The sequence below is a fragment of the Corylus avellana genome, chromosome 2 (genome assembly GCF_965113065.1).
Source record: "Corylus avellana chromosome 2, dhCorAvel1.hap1.2, whole genome shotgun sequence".
In the NCBI taxonomy this organism is placed as follows: Eukaryota; Viridiplantae; Streptophyta; class Magnoliopsida; order Fagales; family Betulaceae; genus Corylus; species Corylus avellana.
The window spans coordinates 29,790,126-29,808,220 of NC_142491.1; the positions used below are offsets into that span (position 1 = coordinate 29,790,126).

Below are 18,095 nucleotides of genomic sequence, written 5' to 3' on the forward strand. Positions count from 1 at the left end.
TGTATGTGGGACATTTGTCCTACTTGCACTCTAGGCACCTGCTGAACCAGTACAAGTGTCAAGTAAGCTTGACACATTAGCAGCCCAGGTGTTCACCGAGAAAGCAGTGGGAGCATGCTGTATGCCATTTGTAAGTTTAGGTGTCAACCAACCAACTTAAACTTGGTCCCCAAGCAACTTCTCATACAATGCCATGTGTCATCTTGAGCTAGGTGACTTGTCAAGCTTTAAAATTCTCATGCATTTACATTAGAACGTGGTCATAAAAATCTACAATTAATCCTCAATGAACCCAAACCTTTTGACTACCACATACTAAAAAATCGTGGCTTTTGGACATCAGTAATCCATCCAATTAATTTTCCAAATCGCAAGTACTTCAACTACTCGACAGCTTGACCTATTAAACTTGGAAAAATCACATCTCTTTCAATTTAACTCTAAATGACACGAACTTTGGCTTGAAATTTTCCTCATTCAAAGATGCACAACATATCCAAAAATCATAGTAACCCATAACTGTTTGTTACCTCAAAAGTCCCACGAAATTCGGTGCCTTTGTTTGACTGAAATTCCTGTTTTGACACTTGCATCTTCTAAAAATCATAACTCCTTCTACAAGCATCCAAAAATCACGAAACCACTTTTAAAATCTTCCTTTCTCATCATTCTATAAGCTCTTAAAACTTTTTTATTTAAGGTCACTCATTAAATTTTCGGAGTCCAAAACAATGTGACTCTTCTTTCAATAACCCACTAAAATTCTAACTAGCAATTTTCTATCATTTTTCACATTAAGTCTATTTACCTAACTTCATATAAATCTTACTAAAATTGCAAATCCTCCTTATCCTTGATATTAAGATCACATTTCTTCTAGGTATAAATTTCGGGGTATTACACTAAGTGTGGTGCGCTTAATCCAAACTCTAGCTTTTCTCAAAATTGGCCATTGATGCCTAAAACTTCTAGAAGCACTTCATTTTCCTTCAAACACCTAAAAATAGACAAAAGTACGAAAAGGAAGTAAAACAACATATAATATCACAACTAAAGGATTAACACACATAAATTAAGGGGTTGAAAAATGTATATTTTAGCACTTATTAAGGACGTCGAAAATTTAAGAGGGGGAGTTTGTAACACCCCAGTCCCATATTGGGAAGATGAGGAAAAGCCCACATAAAGTGGGTGGTTTATAAAGATAGTCATGAGTGTTAAGTCCCACATTGCCTAGTTACTAGGTGAAACTGGGCTTTATAATGAATTATAAAAAATGTTCAAATTGACTAGTCTTTTTGGGGTGATAGTGCAGATGTGGCTAACGCTTTTTCCTGAATCGTTATATAGTATTTGCTTTTTAGGGGTGGCCGAATCATCCCCAAGGACCAAGAAGGTGGTTCGGCCACCCCCAGACTTAGGGGTGGCTGAAAGGACTCCCAGGCCAAATAGGGGTGGCTTGGCCGAGCCATCCCCAATGCCTATGGGGATAGTTTTGGCCACCCCCAAAAACCATTTTGGGGTTGGTTCGGCCACCCCCTTCCTGGCCATGGGGTGGCTTCTTCCTTGTTTTTTAATTTTTTAGTTATTACTTTCTTTTCTTTTCTTTTTTTTTTTTAAATTTTTTTTTTTCATATTTTTAAAATTTAAAATATTATTCCTCGTCACATGTCAGCTTTTTATTGGACTAATGTGGACTTCTATCAATTTTTTTTGACGGAAGTTGGACATGATTTGACGGAAGTGCTAACTTCGTTTTAATTAATAAGCGAAGTACTATTTGTGACAGGAATTGAAACTCAAGTGGATAAAAATATGGGTTAAATACCTTATTCCTCCCTCTGGTTTAACTTTTTTATTTTTTTGCCTCTTATGGTTTACTTTTTGTTATAGGAGGTACCCTTAGTTTACCTAAAGACGGAGATGATACCTCCATCTAAATTTCGTTCAAAATTTAACAGAATATTACGTCAGCATCAATAGCAAATTGACATGTGCCTATATAAATAATTAAAAAATAACAATTTTTTTTTTAAAAAAATAAAAACATTAAAAATATTAAAAAATTATATTTAATTAACTTTTTTTTAAAAAAAGTTTGGGGGTTAGCCATCCCCTTTGGCTCCTTGGGGGCCACCCTAAGGAGCCAAAGGAGTAGCCGAAACTATTTCCAAATGGCCGGTTTGGGCGTGGCGAGCCACTCTCACGGCTAGAGGGGTGCCAAAGGGGCGGCTGAAATCACCTCCAAACTTCTTTTTTTTTTTTTTTTAAATTTAATTTAATTTAATTAAATATAATTTTAAAATTTTTAATTTTAAAAAAATATTATTTTTTAATTAATTATATGAACATTTGTGAATTTGTTATTGGTGCTGATGTGACGTTTCATCAAATTTTGGATGAAATTTAGACGAATGTACCATATCTATCTTTAGACAAACTAGAGGCACTTTTTGTAACAAAAAATAAATTATAAGAGGCAAAAAATAAAAAAATTAAAGGTATTTAACCCTAAAATTAAAGTCGTTAAACCATGTGGGTTAAACCATGTGGGCAAAAAGAAATTTAACCCAAAATATATACATAATCTAAGTCACTCTCAAGTCTCAACGGTTCTCGGAGGGGCTCTGTCACTTTGAATTTATTTTTTATTTTTTTTCCTCTTCCCCAGTATTGAATAGAAAAAGAAAAAAACAAACGACAGGCAGCGCGATTGCTTGAAAGAAAGAGCGACGCGATATTCTTCCAAAAAGAAGGTAAAATAAGAGCGGGAGGGAGAGAGGGGGGTGGTGGGGGATCATCATACGTTATTCTTGGCGTCGTCTCCAGTATTTAGGTACGTACGATGCCTTCGAAGACAACGAAGTTCTGCTTTTTTTTCTTTTCTTTTTTTCTTCCTTTTTAATTACTGGGAAAATTGAGCGAAAGAAGGGAAAAGTAATTGAGTTTGACGGAATTGAAATTTAATTTTGTTTTTCTTTATCATGTTGCTTGATATTCTGAATAGAAATTTGTGAAAATTATCCAGGAAGAGAAGAAATGGTTGGGGTTGCTCCTCCTGATGATGATAGAATTAGAAGTCGAAGGCGTCTACCACTGTGGATGCTGGGTGTAGCTGCTGCTGATCAGACGACAAATTCTGATAATGTAGATGAAAGAGTTTTGCCCCAAGCTTCTTCCCATTCTGAGGAAAAATCTGTGACCAAAGGACCTGAAAATGGGGTTCCGCTTCAAGAAAAGGACAATTCAGGAGTAAACTCAGATTTTCCTGTAAAATGTGAAACAAAGAGAAAAAGAAAATCAAGTAATCGAGACGCAAACTTCGACGGTATTATCACTGAAACCGTTTCAGGGAAGAAAAAGTATAATGGGCGCGGGAGAAAAGTTCAGGAAACTGCTGCAAGTAGAAGACGAAAAGCAAAGGGTTCCGACTTTGGAAGCGGTGAGGAATTTGAGGTTCAGCCTCCAAATGATGACGGTGTGGAGCTGACAATGGATGATCTGATGGTCATTGCTGAAGAGGTTATTTGCTCTTTCTACATAATTAGAATTTTTTTTTTTTTAAAAAAAATCTCTATTTGTTTCTCTGATTCGTAAAAAATTCGTATGAAAGTGTTTACCAATTTTACATTTGTGAACCATTTTTAAGGTTTACGAATATAGGATTTGTTCCTAGAACACCCATCTAAAGTAATTGAAGAATTTTTCATGTTGAAATATCTAAAGTTGGTACCATTTGCAGTATGTCAAAGTTGAGAAGAATGGTGAGAGACAAGCGTCAAATAGAGAATGTGGATCAGAAAGGCAAGTTCTAATGACAGCCTCTTCCTGCAAGGACTCAAGGTGTTTGCTTGATGTCCCCAACAGTAATCAAAGTTCACCTGCTCATGAATTGGCCAGTGAAGAAACTGTCAGCATTGGCAGGAGAACAGCGGATCCTGCTCAAGACATGTTGGATCTGTTTTTGGGTCCCTTGCTTAAGAAACCCCTCATGAAGGAGAATAAATCTTTTGTAAAGGATATTGCATTTGCGTATGAGATTGAAAGGCAAAGTCAGAATAATGTTGTTGGAGAAGAAATAGAGCCCCTGATGAAAAAGAAGAGCAGTCTCAAGGATAAGGTGGCAATGTTTCTTGACTGAATAAAATATCCAAATTGTTTGCTCAAACCTGTATAGTATGATACAGCATGGAGATATTCCGTGATCTTTTGCTAGTACTTCTGGACAGCCTATGTGGAGTTATCATCTTAGTCATGTCTTCAGTTCTTCACCACAGTTGATAGTCCAATAGGTGCGTATCTTCCAGTCCTAGTCTTGCTTTCTCACTATTTCTTTGGATATGAGTTATCAAACTTGTGGGTAGTGTTCGCATACAGCTTTAAATTTTGAGAGTGAAATGGAAGTGCATTCTTTTTATTTTATTTTATTTTTTGGAGCTGGCCATTCTTGTAAGTAACTCCTTGTAAGTTTATTTTTTCCTCTCCGGGGGGGTGGTTGGTTGTGTTTTGGGAAATCTATTTCTCTTTAAGTGTTTTTACTTTGTGTATCTTCCACATGAATTTACACACTTTAAAATGTCCGATATAGTAATTCTTCTATTTGTGCCCCAATGTCATGTAGGATAAATGTCTTTAGCACCTAATTGTAGGTGTGTCAAGGGTTAATTGGTAGCGAAGCTTAGAGGAAAGATCATGACTTTTGAAGGTGTAAAGCATGGGAAATATAAATTTCTAAAAAAGGAAATAGAGGACTTATGGTTTAGATCGGGCTTGAAAAGATTGAACTTTTAAGAGTTTTCAGGGCTGGAAAGAGACTTTTTGGTTTCTAGAATTTTCCTGGCAGCAGATATCTTAAGAAAATTAGGTTGTCTGGGTTACAGTTTGGTGTAGAAAAGCTTGAAAAAAGTGGTTGGATTAAGATTTATAGGAAGAGTAATAAGATGGGATGTTTGGGAGCTAAGAACCAACGACAAAAGGAAAATCAAACATGGTTCATGGATATGAACATAACTCGGGAACTGTTCGAGATGTGGTTCTATGGGTTTGCAGGCTAGTAAGAGGTGGGTGTGCTAGGTTTCTATCCGAAGATTTTAGAGTTTGAAGGGAAATAAGTTTCTGTAAATCAAAGGAGAAAAAGAAAGAAGATAAATCTAGGAATCACACTTAATTTTCTTAAGCATCAGTCACTAGGGTATTTTTTTGGCATCACACAGAAAAAGTTTGCATCAGACAAACTTCTAGAGCATATATGCTGTAAAATTTTAACAAAACTTGATCTTTCGATATTTTGAAAGCATTATATTAATATCTATAAAAAACCGTAATAGGACTTGGACTTTTAATAAAACTTGAAAACCTCAAGCCTAATAATATTGGGTTCTTAATAAGACCTAAGCTCTATGGGCTTTGACTACTAAGCCCAAATTAAATACTAATAGTACCCATAAATAAAATCCAAAAAATATAATAAAACCCAAAATAGAACTTAATGAAAAAAATACAACCTGTGTCTAGAAATTTAAAATTTATAGTGATATATTTGGTTCTGAAAATTAAATAAACTAAATTAAAATAAAACTGGAGTCTCATTGCTTGCATCATTCTCCCCTAGTTAGAGAAAGCTCATACTCAAGTTTTTGGAAGTGCTTTAAGATTGAACTCGTCGATTTTGTACATTGTAACCTTAGGGAAAGAGAAATTTTTTGGCCTCGATACCATTTCATCTTCTTCCACTGAGACAACAGTGATAACAATGTAATACCCTTCTTTCCTGGTGGAGCATTAAATCTTTCAGGAATGAAATAATCAACAATAGGAACTATCACTGCAATCAACAGTCTTAGATCAATCTGTAGGAAGCACTACTACGTTATGCTTCTTCACCATTTTATACCTTATAGGGGCTAATCATTAGCTGATTTATCATATTCATTAGTGACCACCACATGTTCAACCTCTAATTCTTTACTCCCTTGTTGAAATTTCTCTTCTTTTACCATGCTGTCTCCTTTTGTTTAACTCTTTCTTGTTCTTAGGGTAATACGTATAAGTGCCTGAGATGTATTAAATAAAATATAGGCTGAATAATAACTGATTTGTCTATTTCTTTTCCTACATGAATTTTGACCCCTTTTGCCTGGCTCTTATGGTCAATTTGCTCTCCATCATATAATTCAGAAGTTTTTTTCTTGTCAAAAGCTTCTACAGTTTCCAGTGAACTGTATCAACTCCTTAGTTTGTGGTTTAGGCTCTTCAGCTTGCTGGCAGAATATATGGGATACTCTTAGTGACTAATTTCATATGTTTCCCTTCCTAGAACAATCCGTACCTTTGGCTCTAAAAACATTGGGAACACCTCTGCGGCTTGAGTTGTTTACCATGGACTGCCCTGAATCAACCACCACCTCTGTGTATGACCTACCAATGAACCCAATCTGATCTTGCAACAAGGACGGCGATGGGGGTACACCCAAGTTAGATGAGGGAGTACCACCATTACGAAACCCAGGGAGCTTCGCTCCGCCTCCAATACCGTAGGTCGAATGAAAGTACCCTAGAAATTTTTCAATTCAACTGTGAAACCTCTCCAGCTGCTACCACCTCTCCCTTCTAGAATGACAACAAGGCCTTTCTGGCCGTTACCTCCGTACTCTGTGACTGCCCAGAATCTACCATGAGTATTTGAACCACATTGGGCAATGAAAGCAGTATTACCCACTTTGGAGGACTTCACAAATTCCTTTGACGCCTTGGCTTGAGAAAAAGCTTCCACGTGGCCAACAAACCAGACCACACCAACTTCACCCAGAAAGATAGATCTTAAAGCATCCATGTATCTCTCATGAATCTGTAAAACTGAGCACCCCTTCTCAAACACGAACTCAAAAGACTTCGATTCGACGAACAACGAACTTCACTTCCCCGTCCAAAAAACTTCCTGTGCTGATGTTAAAATACTGATGGCGAAAACACACACAGAGTCGGTATGTAGCTGATAGAGTTCATGATGAAGTGAGAGAAGCATCCATTCCGTTCTTTACTTACTCTTAAGTTGTCTTTTTCTTGTTCTACTGAAGAAATTTGCATTTTGTTTCTCATTGGAGATCATTTTTTAATATTTAGGTGTATCCCTCTACTTAGAGACAGCTTAGGTCTTTGAGTTATTGCATCCATCCTATCAATATCTGCATCTAGCACTTCAACATTTTCTGTTATGGCGCTACCTTTCAGCTCCTTCTACCCTTTTGTGAATTATTTTCTAATGCAAACCACGTCATTGCTAAAACAGAAATTCTGTAAATTCAATTTTAACAACTTAAAAACCAGTCTACCTTATTTTGCTTCAAAGATTGTTGTTAGCATTTGTGTGCTTTGTTATATGGAGTTAAATAGCATTTAGACTACTAGTGTTTTCAGAATCAACTGTTTACTTAATTATTAGGGTAATATCAGGACACAAAGTATTAATAATTCACTGGATAGAGAACTGAGTTCGTATACAGATCACCAATATATGATAAAATTCTGTTTTATCACTGACGACTGATACATCGTAATCACCAAGCAGAACTAGCTGACGACAACATAGTCGTGTGCATATCTACATGTTCTTGACAATGAATATAAAGCTTTATGTGATGTTATTGTTGCTAACAAGCAATTTTCGTTTTATTTAGCATACAGATTTTTGAGATGGTACTGATATATTTGCTTTTTTTTTTTCCCCAGTAACTGGTGCTAATCCTGGGCCTTATTTTCTAGTAATTGAATAGCCTTGTCCTTCTGATAACCTTATTGATTTTTTTTTTTTTTTGATAACGAGGAACTCCTCTAAGGCAGGGCCACTTTGTGTACCCATAACCTTATTCATGTATAGCATACATATCATATTTTGTCTAACCTTTAAAAATTAGAAAATGATTTGGCTGAGATGATTGTCACTGCTGTGTAGATTTCCTTCACAGAATTCAGAAAGAGAAGAGAGCAACCCCCCAACAATATCTTTTAAAATAAATAGAGGAAAGAGGGAAATAGTCTATTATTATTTGTCTATATATATCTCTGAGTAAGTGGTAAACATTGGGAAAAAAAGAAAAAGAAAAAACAAAAGACCTTCCTATGAATACAAATATATAAAATGATAGTGTTTTAACATACACCATGCAAGCTGTTGTATTGTCTCTTTTCTTTTGCTTTTTTGGTCTTATAATATATATGAAACTAGGGGGTTTTCCCATTGAGTAAAATCTGGTTTCTTGTGGGTGCTTTTATTTTGAGTATCCAACTGCAATGAATCTGGTATTTGACTGCCTTTTCTGTGACGATTGTTTATCTGTATATTCTAAAGGAGGAATCTTGGAAGCCCTACTTTGTAGCCGGTTTTTTTGACATCTTCTTGAACTTGGCTCCTGTACTCTCCAAACGTGAACTTTCTATAGACTGAGGGTTCTCTGCAACTCGCAATTAAAGAATCATAGGAAGGGCAGAGGAAATATGCTATCGAGTATCTCTCCATTGTCCTATTAGCCATCACCTTGTGCTCCACGCTTTTGTACACATTATTGCTCCATGCCTGTCATTTTAGTTGCCACAAGGAGAAGAATATTTTTCACTAAACAAATCATTTATTATAAATATATATGAAAATTGGCTTGTTTCGGCTTGGCTGGGCCTGGGCCAAGATGGATGATGACTGATAATTGCCAAAATATACACTGTAGTAGGCCTAGGGTTGACGGAGAATTAGCTAGGGTACCATATTTATGGAAAGAGATATTCTACACACTCTTGGACGTGTTACTAAAAATCACTATTAAATTTGATTCGAAATTTAATAGTAATTTATCTAAAATTTAATAGTGATTTTTAGGGAGCGTTAGAAGAAGTAGTATTTTCTTGGAATAGGACTCTCACCATTTAATTAGAAATAGAAAGTATTTATTTAGTGTAAAAGGTGGAGTAATATTGTAAATATTGTCCTTCTACAATATTATTTATCCTTTTAAGCTAAATGAGTAAACCCCATTTTAAATGAAATGAAGAGATTGTTCTTCCATTTTCTTAGGGAAATGATTTGTTTGCATTGCTACCATTATATCATTGATGTGATAACTACACCTGGTCGGCAATCTTGGGCATCATGTCTTGGAGGTGACTTTGACTTGGGTTCTTTGATTTGACTTTGCAGCCACATTTTTTATTTTTTAAAAAATTATAATAATAATAAGGAAAAACTTCACTTTAGCCCTCTAAACTTCTACTCGATTTTACAAACTTTCCCTGAACTTCTAAATCTCTTAGTTTGAACCTCTAAACTTTTAATTACTCTTAATGTGTACTCTTCTGTCAGATTTAAACGTTACATAACGTTTATATTTCTAACTTTTGTATAAAATTTTAACTTCGAAAATGATTTTTTTTATTTTAAAAAAAATGAAAATCAAGGACATTTTAGTCTTTTTATGTATTTTTAATGGCTAAAATTAACGGAAGGGTTCTAATTGAGAGTAATTGAAAGTTCAGGAGTTCAAAATGAGAGATTTGAAAGTTCAGAGAAAGTTTGTAAAATCGAATAGAAATTCAAGGGGCCAAAGTGAGTTTCTCTTAATAATAAAATTTGAAATATCGTATAACTGAAACCAAAATTTACCTGAAAAAGATCTCCAATATTCACAACGAGAGCATCTTTGTTGGGCTTAGCAGCCACCCATTGGGAATCTTTCATGAGCTGAAGCCCACCGACTTGATCTTGGCAAAGGATTGTGAGGAAATCACTGTCGGTGTGGGGCACCAAGCCGAATATTTCTTGGGATATTGGGCAGGCCGGGTAGCGATTGAAGCGGAGGAAGCATGTGCTTTCATCGCAAATATCTTCAAAAACTCCCTTCTGGTTGCCCAGATTCTCTGCCAGAATCCCTGCAAGCAACCTTGCTATTTTTGACATGGCTGCTGCAAATTCCTTCATCACTTCCCTATAGCCAGAAGCAGAGACAAAAAAAAGTATTAGCCTTTGATGAAAATGAGTAGGCATTATGCTTGAAAGAGATTATTTATTTATTTTTGTAAGTATCTTGAAAGAGTTTTGAGTACCTTAGAGAGTTGTACTCTCCATAGCAGGCTTCTTCTGAAATATGTGAGAGAGGAATGTGGAAGGCTTCAGACCATGAGAACTGCTTTGGAGAAGTAGCTGTTGGTGTCCCCCACCTGTATGAATTGTTCAGAAGCCCCCAAGTAGTTTTCCTCTCAAAGGGTGTTTGAAAAAGCTTCACTTGCTCTCTCCTCATCCGCCGGAGTAACTCGGGGCTCATCCCGTGGTTCACTACTTGGAAGAATCCCCACACCGACGACGCTCTGGCAATCGCTCTAGAGCAAGCTAGCCTCTCCCTTTCATTGTCAGAGTTTAGATCATTGAGGTCTATCAATGGGAGTTGGCATTCCTCCATGGCCACTCCATTTTTGGGTTCATCACACACAAGTGCAGGAAATTCAGATGGGTGGCGCACAAGTTCTCCATAATGCTGTAGGAGAGGTGGATTTGATTGGAGCATTGTTGTTTCTGGTTTAAGAAAAACTAGAGCAGGGTGTACTTGTGGGATTTCAATTGTATTTATAAGGGTTGGGGAGAGAGAGAGAGAGAGAGAGAGAGAGAGAGACCAAGGAGGGGCATTGGCAGAGGACAAAGAGCACAAATGGGAAAGCGTACAAAACAAGAAAAGAGCTCCCAAATGGTGACAATTGTCAAAACGAGAGAGTCATTTTCCCTTGGAAATTTGAGAGAGACCAAGTCAAAGTTTTGAATAGGAAAAGCACAACAAAGGAACAAAAGAAGTGGGAAAAATGATAAAAAGGATGGATCCAAACCTAACTTCATCTTTTGACTTTATTGACGATATGAAAAACGTCGATTCATTTGGGAGGGACCCTTTCCTGTCGTATGGTAAATTTGTCCCCTTGGACCAATAGTAACCTGTTTTGGTATTCTTCTTCTTCTTCCATTTTTATTTTCATCATCTGATATTGTTTTGTCCGTAGTGTGGGTGAAGCAAAGTTCAGGAACTGAGGCTTGATTGGCTCCCAATATTAAGACATCATTATAGTATGGTTTTGAAGTTGGCTAATTATTCATTGAGATTGATTGTATTATGCAAATTAGTCATCGGTCCAATTGTCAACGATTGGTGTGAATATGATTGCCTGTTTTTTCTCTTTTCCATGTTCCAATGGGTGTGCATAAGAATCTTTGGGTATCTGACAAGTTGCAACAATAAAGCTATCATGTGAAATGATTGACTCCCAATAAATCACTCAGGCAGTAAATAGGCATGATGAGGAATTATTGTTCATTTCCTCACCCATTTGAAAAATTGAGAGAAAAATCTACCATTAAGACTTTGCCTTTTCATCCATCCCCTTTGGGATTGGATAACATCCATGACCCCTTTTGGGCAAAGACAGCAATAATGCACCCATTTCTTTTAACTTGGTGAGAGGAAATTTTCAGCCAAAATCTAACAGAAAGACTAGGCCTTTTCCTTCCCTTTGGGATTGGATTGGGCAAAGACAGACAATAGTGCATGTAAGGCACCCATGGCTATTTGGTAAAATGAAATTTTCAGGCCAAAAAACATTTTCAAACTCTTTGACTCTTGAGAAGGAAAGAAAACTTATGTGTAACAATCATTACTTCCAGGGATCAAAAGGGTCTGGTTAATGAGTGCTGCAAGCAACACAGAAGCCATCCATCCATCCATCCAACTCTTAAGGAAAAGAAAAGAGAAGACAGAAGAATAATGAATAATGGGGTATCTTTGTACTTTGAGCGAAGAGAGCCAAAAATGACACAATTCAAAGACATAATGCCGCCCAGAGGAAATTAGACATGTGATGCTGCCTGAGTCACCCTTGACCAAATGCCATATTATAATATACAACCACATTAGTGTTTATATATATATATATAAAAAGATTAAGAGAAAAATGTAAAATTAGTCATTGTAGTTTATTCGATTTGCAATTAACTTTCTGTGATATCAAAATGAACTCAAAGATCTTTGAGATATGTCAAAAAAAAAACAATTTAATCCGTATAGTCAAATTTTGTTCACTGACTTAACAAATACTAATAATGTGAAATGGCAGACCCAATAAAATTGTAATACTTGTCCTATTTAAATTAGTGTTATACTAATAGAATCTATCAAATTAGTCTACGAAATTTGTTTGTAAGGACTAAATTATTTTTTTGACATAACTCAAAGACTTCTGATTTCATTTTGATATCACAGTAACTAATTATAAATAAACTACAATGACTAATTTTGCATTTTTCTCAAAGATTAACCACTAACACTATGGACTAACCCGAACGGTATAAAAAGAGAAATGCTACACACTTCTACTTTCACGCTCTCAAGTGTACGCTCTCTAACGTAATACTAAAAAGCAATATTGGTTTCAAAATCTAATGGTGATCTATGGATTAATGTAATAGTAATTTTTAGTGTCACATCCAAAAATATACTTGAGCGCGTGGAAATGAAAGTGGGTAAAGAGCGTGAAAGTGAAAATGAAAGTGCCTAATATTTTTCAAAACAGAAACAAACCATCAAATAGAATACTTTTCCTTAACAAGTTTAAGAAGCAAGTCCTATTCGGAAATCTTGGTCATGAGTTGGTGAGAGGAAGTGCATAAATAATAGTTTTTTAGGTGTATAACATTTAGCATTGAGTATTTTAAAGTATCAAACTGACGGACTAATAAACAAAGAATAAATCAGGCTAGGAAAGAAACATATGCATGATCAGGGCCATGAATGTATGGTTTATGCAAAAAAATAATAAATAAAAAAACGTATTAATTTGACCTAGAACTTGGAAGTAATTAAAGTATTACATATCTTGTTTTGGGTGAGTGCACATTTTATATTTTTAATTGAATTGAGAATTGAGCCCTTTCTGTTTGGAAGAACATATAATATGACTGGCCTTTCCAAAGATTACTTGTCCTTTTCTTTTTTCTTTTTTTTCAGTGAAATTAAAAAAAAAAAAGCTATCCATCATAGATTCATAATGACAACAAAACGCCCGTGAAAGCTCATATGAGACCAAGAACGTAACTTTCTCACTCAAATTGTTAATTCTTAAATGCAAAAGTTTCTATTGTCAAGAAACATTCTGAAGTTTCGAATCTTCTTAGGGTTTGAAGTTACAGGTTGGAGGATTAAATATTTTTACTGTATTCACCAAAATTAGAAAATATATATTACTTTTGCTTCTGTTTTATTTGGACGGAAAATGTTTTTCGTTGTAAATATTTTTCTGAAAAATAATTTATTGTAAAATATTTTTCGGTGTTTGACGTGTATGACATATCACAAATTTTGTATGTTATTTTATATATATATATATATATTAAACTTTAAATTACGAAAATATGCTGACCAGGTCTTGGCAGTGTCTAACCGAGTCCCGACAGTGTCTTGATTGAGTCCCAGCAGGTCCCAATCGAGTCCTATCGGAGTCCTAATTGGGTCCCATCGGTGTCCTGATTGGGTCCTGGCAGTGTCCCGGTCAAGTCTTGGCGGGGTGATGGTCGGGTCTCGGCAGGGTTCCAGTTGGGTCTTGGCGGGGTCTCGATCAGGTATTGACAGGGTCCCGCCAGTGTCTCGACCGGGTCCTGCAAGTGTTCCAGTCGGGTTCTAGCAAGTTTCTGCAACGTCCTAGCTGAGTTTGTCGATTCAATAGTAAGATGTTCAAACTCAAAAAATTGTTTACTATTTTAAAAAATGGAAACAATTTTCTGGAAATTAAATAGGCTTTTTGGGTCAAACTGAAACAAACAGAGCCTAGTTTTTTTTCTTCATACCAAACACCCAAAAATTTGAAAAACATTTTCTGAAAATCATTTCACGCTGAAACAAATGGAGCCTAGTTTATAGAAAAATGTCAAATTCTACATTAGTTTTGTTAGGAAAGTTATGTGAGAAAGACAAAGAATCAAAAACAAAAATATTGGCTTTGAGACACATTGAATCTCTATCTTTAAGAAGATATTTGCCCCCACTCGATTTGAATTTAATAGCAAATCGTCTCCGGGATACAACAAAGCTTATACATACTACATATATCAACTCTTGAGTGAAAATTCTCCAATAATTGTTAGGAATATATCTCAAAGATACAGAAAAAAAAAAAAAGAAAAAAAAAAAAAAAAAAAAAAAACTCTTGGTGATGTATTCTAAATGGGGCTCATTTGATTCCTCTTGCTTCTCCTCAATCGACACGTGTAGTCTAGGATTTTGATACATCCAAACCTTCTCCTCAATTCTAATTATGAGACTCGGAGTATGGGCTCTTATGCCTACACAAGAGGCTTGTATGGCCAAGTGAAGGTAGGAGTACTAGGTTTCCTTGACAAAGTAGGACTTTAAAAACCTAACCTTATCTCCACTAAATATACAGCCATTGGGGTTTTCTCCTTGTACAATTAGGTCAAGCCCCGGGACAATAATTAGTTTGTGAATGGACATAAAAGGAAAATAAAACTAGCTACAACAGGTTTAGATACTTGTCATCTCAATAATTTTGTCTTAAGTTACTATTAATTACAATTATTCCACTAAAAAAATTGTAATTGCATTCTAGTATATATTTTGATCAATCAAAACTCCCAATGACATCATATAATTTCAAATGACCCCTCTATGAAATATTCATAGTCGGATTAAAATCATAAATAAATTGTCTCTTTAACTCATAACCTCTTAATTCTTTAGTACCCGATTTAATCTCTTGATTATTCTTGTACTCTTGAAAGACATTTAATTCATGGCCTTTCCAAAGATAACTTGTCATTTTCTTTTTCTTTTTTCTTTTTTTTTTCTTTTTTTTTTTTTAAATTTTTTCAGTGAAATTAAACAATGGCTATGCATCATAGATTCATAATGACAACAACACGCTGGTCAAAGCTATGTTCATTATGAATCTAATGCATCATCGATTCATAATGAACATAACTTTCTAACTCAAATTGTTAATTCTTAAATGCAAAAGTTTCTATTGTCAAGTTTCCAATAGGTAGCTTAATCGGCTGGGGACCACGTATCATGAAACGGAAGTCACTAGTTTGATTTCCCTTTCCCTCTTTCCTTGTGAACATGTGAAGGAAAAAAAAAAAAAGGGTTTTATTGTCAAGAAACATTCTAAAGTTTCGAAAGCCAAGAAACTTTTAAAAGTGTTTTCCTTTCTTCTAAGGGTTTGAAGTTACAGGTTAGAGGATTAAATAATTTTACTGTATTCACCAAAATTAGTAAATCTATTTTAATTTTGGTTCTGTTTGTTTCAACATAAAATGTATTTCTTCGGAAAATATTTTCCGTTAAAAACATTTTCCTAAAAAATGATTTCTTGTAAAACATTTTCTAGTGTTTGGCGAATACGGAAAGTCACAATATATATATATATATATATATATATATATATATATATATATATATATATATATGGGTAATTATATAATAAGTCCATGAGTCCTCCCTCCAAAATTTAAAAATTCTTAAGTTTGTTTTTTTGTTTTTTTTTTTTGTTTTTTTGTTTTTTTTCGAAAATTTACTCCCTCAGTCAATCGAAATGATAATAAAATTCATACCGTCAAAATTTTTTAACTGCCACTAGTCCCAACCAAACGCACTGTTTCACCTCATTAAAATATTAATTTTTTTTTTATTAATTTAATTTTAAAATTTAAATCTAAAAATTTAAAAAAAATTGGGGGGAGCCACCTCATAGGTCGTTAGGGGTGGCCGCGAGCCACCCCTAGGGTGGAGGGGTGCCCTGCGGGCCACCCTAAACCACCCATGCGCAAGCCACCCCTCCAATTTTTTTTTTTTTTTTTTTTTAGATTTAAATTTTAAAATTAAATTAATAAAAAATTAATATTTTAATGAGGTGAAATGGTGTGTTTTGGTTGGGACTAACTGTTGTTAAAAAATTTTGATGGTAGAAATTTTATTGTTATTTCGATTGACCTAGGGAATAAATTTTCGAAGAAAAAAAACTTGAAAATTTTTAAATTTTGGAGGGTTGACTCAAGGATATATATATATTAAACTTTAAATTACAAAAATATCTTGACCAAGTCTTGGTGGTGTCCAACTGAGTCCCGACGGTGTCTTGACTGAGTCCCGACAAGTCTTGACTGAGTTCTGGCGATGTCCTAACCAAGTCCTAGAGGTGTTCCCATTACTTAACCAGGTCCCATCGGTGTCTTGGCGAAGTCGTGGTTGGGTCTCGGCGATGTCCTGGCAGGTTACCGATTGGGTCATGGTAGGGTCCCAGCAGGTCCCATCTAGATCCCGATAGGGTCCTGCTAGTGTTCCGACCAAGTACTGCTAGTGTCCCGACCGGGTCCTACCAGTGTTTCGGTCAAGTCTTGTCAGGGTCTCGCAACGTCCTGGCTGACTTTCTCGATTTGAAAAAACGATGCTCAAACTCAAAAAATAATTTACGGTTTTAAAAAATGGAAACAATTTTTCGGAAACTAAAGAGGTCTTTTCGATCAAACCAAAAATAGATTTCATTGACTATTATTTTCTGTCGCACCAAACACCCGAAAATACGGAAAACATTTTCTAAAAATCATTTTACACTGAAACAAACGGACCCTAGTTTATAAAAAAGTGTCAAATTCTACATTAGTTTTGTTAGGAAAGTTATGTGAAAGACGAAGAATCAAAAAAAAAAAAAAAAAAAAAAAGAAGCTTTGAGGCATGTTGAATCTCTATCTTTAAGATGATATTTTTCCCCACTCGACTAGAGTTCACTAGCAAATTGTCTCCGGGACACAACAAAGCTTATACATTCTACATGTATCAACTCTTGAGTGAAAATTTTCCAATAAGTGTTGGGAATATATCTCAAAGATACAACAGAAAAATTCTTGGTGATGTATTCTAAATGGGGATCATTTGATTCCCTCTTGCTTCTCCTCAATCCACACATGTAGTCTAGGATTTTGATACATCTAAACCTCATCCTCAATTCTGATTATGAGACTAAGAGCATGGGCTCTTATGCCTACACAAGACCCCTTTACGTGGGCTTGTATGTCCAAGTGAAAGTAGGAGTATTAGGTTTCCTTGACAAAGTAGAACTTTAAAAACCTAACCTTATCTCCACTAAATACACAGCCATAGGGGTTTTCTTCTTGTATAATTAGGTCAAACCTCTTGAGGGAAAATAATCAGTTTGTGAATAGACCTAAAAGGAAAATAAAACTAGCTAGAATAGGTTTAGGACACTTGTTATCTCAATAATTGTCTTAAGTTACTATTAATTACAATTATTCCACTAAAAAAAATTGTAATTGCATTCTAGTATATATTTTGATTAATCAAAACTCTCAATGATATCATATAATTGCAAATGACCCCTCCATGAAATATCCATAGTCGAATTAAAATCATAAATAAATTGTCACTTTAACTCACTACCTCTTAATTCTTTAGTACCCAATTTAATCTCTTGATTATTCTTTTACTCTTAAAATCATATTTGATTTAGTACATTTAATTCATATTGAGAGTAGTTGTATAGAATTACAACTCACGTGATTCATATTGATTTTTGTTGGTAATGCCAATGATGTTGATGGACTTGCCAGTATTCTCATATGGATGGACAAACTTTAGATTGAAACAGGAAAAGAAAGACAAACTTTAACTGAACTCCTTCCAAAAGAGGGATGTTTACTCTTAGATCTTTCTATAATGTCCTTATAACTCAGGATAACAATCCCTTGTAAGTGTATTTGGCACAATAAGGTCTTTTAAAAGCGACGTCTTTTTGCTTGGACACCTACCCTAAGGAAGATCCTCCACATGTCATAGTTGACTAGTGTTGTGTGTAAAAAGAATAGGAAGTCTATGGACCATCTTCTACTTTATTGTGAAATTGACAATACCTTATTGAATGCAATTTTCAGCCGTGTTTGGTTAGGTTAAGTTCTGCCTAAAATAGTAGATCTCTCTTCTTCCCCGTCTTTAGTGGTATCTTTGGAGAAAAATGATAGAAATTTTGAAGACAGCAAGAAAATAATA

At 35.1% G+C, this 18,095-nt stretch overlaps 2 protein-coding genes across 5 annotated transcripts; one reads left to right on the forward strand and one right to left on the reverse strand.

The window, feature by feature from the left end:
* The first annotated feature begins 2,646 nt into the window (after positions 1-2,646).
* Positions 2,647-8,435, forward strand: LOC132191593 (uncharacterized). 4 transcript variants are annotated; one of them, XR_015911455.1, is made up of 4 exons: positions 2,647-2,836; positions 3,008-3,522; positions 3,743-4,292; positions 7,729-7,889. XR_015911455.1 is itself a non-coding variant. In XM_088513408.1 (3 exons), the coding sequence occupies exons 2-3, from the start codon at positions 3,040-3,042 to the stop codon at positions 4,139-4,141; spliced, it is 882 nt and encodes a 293-aa protein (XP_088369534.1). In that variant the 5' UTR covers positions 2,648-2,836; positions 3,029-3,039; the 3' UTR covers positions 4,142-4,465. The 4 variants fall into 4 exon arrangements, 1 of the variants encoding a protein (XP_088369534.1); XR_015911456.1 differs by lacking the exon at positions 7,729-7,889 and adding an exon at positions 8,348-8,435 and having other exon boundaries at positions 2,648-2,836; positions 3,029-3,522; XR_015911454.1 differs by having other exon boundaries at positions 2,648-2,836; positions 3,029-3,522; positions 7,729-7,888.
* LOC132191584 (gibberellin 2-beta-dioxygenase 6-like) lies at positions 8,342-10,574 on the reverse strand. Its single transcript, XM_059606677.2, has 3 exons — positions 10,090-10,574; positions 9,650-9,971; positions 8,342-8,572 (listed from the first exon to the last, which is right to left on the reverse strand). The coding sequence occupies exons 1-3, from the start codon at positions 10,545-10,547 to the stop codon at positions 8,342-8,344; spliced, it is 1,011 nt and encodes a 336-aa protein (XP_059462660.2). The 5' UTR covers positions 10,548-10,574.
* Between the last annotated feature and the right edge of the window lie 7,521 nt (positions 10,575-18,095).